Below are 4373 nucleotides of genomic sequence, written 5' to 3' on the forward strand. Positions count from 1 at the left end.
ATAATATCAAATTATATTAGATCCAATTATGTGGGGTCAAATTATATAAAATCAACTTATATAGGATCAAATTATATGATATCTAATTATACTGGATAAAATTATATACAGAATACAATTATATGGGCTAAATTTACATGGGATCAAATTATATGGAATCAAATTATATGAGACCAAATAATATAACGAATCAAATAATATGATGAATCAAATTATATGATATGAAATTATATGAGATCACATTATACGGAATCAAATTATATGGGATTAAATTATGTAGGATCAATTATATGAGATCAACTTATAGAGGATCAAATTATATGAAGAATCAAACAAAGAACGCAACAGTTATCGACATTCATTTTAGGAGTAAAAAGATAAGTAATTAAAGTATACATTTATAGCTTAACTCATATTTTATTACATTTTTATAATAAATTACAATGGTTTCTAAAATAAAAGTATTTATTTAATAAAGTAGTAGAGTCGCCCATAAATATACACAAGGTTTATTATTATTTAGGAACCATTAATTATGTTATTTGTCTTGAAGTTCTCTTTTTTCACAAAAATAGTTAAAATTATAAATAAAAGTAATATATAATTTATACATTATTGTTCTTCTTAATATATATTTATACAAATTTAGTAAGAATATCACATATTAATTTTATATTAAATGACTAAGTTATAAATAGTATGTTTTCATAATACAAAAGTAATAAGATCAATGTTTTAAATAATAATACTATTATATCTATATAATATATGTAATATATATATATATACCCATAATACATATGAATAATTTTAAAAATTCACATAAAATTTATATAATATATAATAAACATATACACATGTATATATCGCGTATGTTACATACACATTGATTATATATCAAATATATACATAAACTACAATAATATCATTAATCTAAAATATTTATTAAATAAGTAAAATATAATATTGTTTTTATAAAATAATATGGGCATAACATTAGTTTTTTTATGATGACTATACAAAGATTACCTAATTTATAATTAAAAGTTCACAAGCAATGTAACACCCATATTGATTATATATCAAATATATACATAAACTACAATAATACTATTATAATATTAAATATTTATTAAATAAAATATAATATTGCTTTTATAAAATGATATTAACATAAAATTACTTATATGTTTATATAATACACGTGATGTTATTAATTTAAATTGTTAATCTTAATATAAGATTTCAGCAAATAACTAAACCCATACATATGTATATATATAGCAATTTTTAAATTTCTCATACTGTAAACACATAAACTTGGATAATAGAAGCAATTTATTTATATTATAAATCCATAAAATAGTACTTAAGTATTACAATTACATATGTAAAACTACATGTAATTTTTTTATTTTTAATAGCCTCACATTTATTATCTATAAATATACATATCATATCTACAATGTAATATATGTTTATTATTATTAATTATTGCTATAAACGATCATTTACTACTTAATAATCCACATAATATAAAAAAAATATATGATTATATATGTCATTAATATTAATGTTATAGAGTTATCTAATCAGTATAAATCTTGTGAAGAATATAAGAATTATTTTAAAAAGTATTAACAACGTATTTATTAATTGATCCACACTAACCCACACATTACAAACGTATATTTGTTTCTGTTTAGGGCTTTTTATTTCAACATTTCTACTATTTAATATCATCATTTACAAATTTGGTCCTTCTGTAGATTTTAAACAAAAAATTTGTTGGTATAAATATTCTTCACCATATGGTGATTTTTAATTGGCATCGGTTTTAGTTTTGGATTCCGCGAGAAAAGCATAAGAAGTGGACGGACAGATCATTTTTGTCTTGTATATAGATATAGATGAAACTTCATAAAATACAGGTTTTATAGGTTTATTCCCGTGATGCAACAGTATGAATAAGAAAGAAGGGCCAAGATGTGTGATAAAAAAAGAGTATAATTAAAAGGTTTTAGAAAAAAAAAGGTTTTATAATATGGACTAAATTAAACCAGATTATTTTGTACTTTCTTTATGAAACCAATTTAATAAATATTGAATGGAAAATATCACAGTAGAAGAACCTAGTTCGGGTAATTCTTGTGATTTCGCCCGCTGTTGGACCGTGGCCTTACAAGTGACCCTCCTCGGACTCATCTCGGCCGTGGGGACATTCAGTAACTCGCTGGTTATTCTCGCCATCTTCTTATACGACGACCTCCGGACAAAGGCGAAATCTTTCGTGTGCAACCTGGCAGTTGCCGACTTGATCCTGTGTCTCTTCGTCATCCCCTTGAGAACAATGATGATGTTCGCGCGCCAGCCGTTCGGCCTGTGTCACGTGACGGTCGTGGCGCAGGCGACGTTTGTTTACACCTCCATCAACACGCTGGCCGCCATCTCGTACAACCGCTTTGTGCTGACGATGAAGACTCGATCGCAGTACGAGAACACCTTCACCAAGCGCAACGTCTTTCTCATCCTGTCAACGGTCTGGTGCCTGGCGTTCGGTGCCTCCTTCATGGCCGTCATGTGGACCGGCGCCCTGAACGTCACCTACGACAACAAGACACGCGCGTGCGTCTTCCTCCGGGGCAACGCCACCATTTCGGCCCTGCTCATGGTCCCGCTGTCGTTGCTATTCTCGCCACTGCTTCTCACGCTTTATTTCTATGCTCGCATCTTCTACTACGCCAGGCACTCGGCTGTGTCAGTGACTGGCCATCGTCCGGACGACATTAGCTTCACCTATAAACTATGCTGCATTACAATCCTGTTTGGTATCCTCAATTTCCCCGCATGTATACTCGCCGTTGTTCAAGTGTTCAGCAGTCCAGATGCCAACGAAGTTCTGATAAGATTTTCCATAATTATCCAACTCCTCAATTCCGCGGTCAATCCTGTTATTTACGGTTGGAAAGTGCCCAAATTCAGGAACGCTTTCATCCGGATGCTGCGTCTGAACAATTGCTGTAACCGAGCCGCAGTACAACCCATCAACCATTGATCACATACTCACAAAATAACATTTTCAAATTGGTTTCAATTTAATATATATATATATATATATATATATATATATATATATATATATATATTTATATATAAGAAAGGAAAATTAAAAAAAGAAGATAAAGACTATCCTGTGAAAGTTTAGATTAAAATAGAAATTTAAAAAATATTGATTTTTTTTGTTTTGTGTTTTGTTTTTGTTTTTGTTGTAAATTTATACACTTTACTCTAGAGGTTAGATGCTGAAAAAAACCCCAACCTTCTACGCTAATAGTTTCTTTTCTCGTAATGCTAGACTTTGGAATTCCTTCCCTGTTTCTTATCGGGTATTGATCCCATAGATTGTATATAGTTTATGGAAAAACACAATGTTTTCAACTATGAGACATTTTTAGGTAGACACTGTTTACAAAATATGTCTTAGTTCACGTGAGGCTGGAGGGTGAAATTTCACGGTTTCTCGATAGTCCCTATTCATTTACATTTCAATAATATATGAATACAACTGTCTTAGTTATGTCTAAAAATTGTCATCGCAAAAACGTTCTCTTTACATGTGCTTATACTAGAAAATGGGCATTTTGACTCACGGACAAATTGACTCACGGACAAATTGACTCACGGACAAATTCATCAATGGGCAAAATTCACTTTAATTTTGATGTTTAAATTTAAATTTATTCTTTTGAAACGATCACCATAACAAATAACACCCTAGCTAAGAGCTCATCCTTCAAGCTCCTCGGCTTAACATTCACAGGCAACACGAATTCGAAGAATTATACGTACAGCATTGTCAAGATTATTGCAAGGAAGATGGACCCCATCTACCGCGCTAGAAAATTATCCACACCTATGGGAATCCAATATCTCTACAAAGCCACCATTCACCCAGGCATGGAGTATTGTTCCTATATCTGGGCTGGTGCATCTACTACTAGTCCTCTTAGGCAGGCTCCCCAAAAGAATATCCAATGTAATAAGTCACACACTATCGATCAAGTTCGCACCCCTGCCTTATCACCTCAATGTTTCATCCACGTGACTTTTTTTCAAATACTTTAATGATATGTGTTCTGATGAAATATTTGCACTTGTTCTCCCCCCCCCCTGAACGTACACACCCTCGGTAAAGCCGTCTAGCAGAAAAAACCTTAACACTTCACTGTAGAGGCCAGATGCCGCAAAAATCTTATACTTTAATAGTTTATTCCCGCGAACTGCTATACTATTCCTTCTCTGAGAAATCCTTATATATTGAGGTAAATTCGTTTTGTTTTGATGAAGTGATTGGTAAAGACCTGAATGGAAAC

The 4373-nt window shown here is 31.3% G+C and overlaps 1 protein-coding gene across 1 annotated transcript; it reads left to right on the top strand.

Moving 5' to 3' along the window:
* Positions 1 to 1539: 1539 nt before the first annotated feature.
* Positions 1540 to 3055, top strand: LOC145247875 (adenosine receptor A3-like). Its single transcript, XM_080109490.1, has one exon. The coding sequence runs from the start codon at positions 2108 to 2110 to the stop codon at positions 3053 to 3055; it is 948 nt and encodes a 315-aa protein (XP_079965616.1). The 5' UTR covers positions 1540 to 2107.
* The last annotated feature ends 1318 nt before the right edge of the window (positions 3056 to 4373 follow it).

This window comes from Euprymna scolopes, chromosome 26 (assembly GCF_053919585.1).
Source record: "Euprymna scolopes isolate OS-2025 chromosome 26, ASM5391958v1, whole genome shotgun sequence".
Lineage (NCBI taxonomy): Eukaryota > Metazoa > Mollusca > Cephalopoda > Sepiida > Sepiolidae > Euprymna > Euprymna scolopes.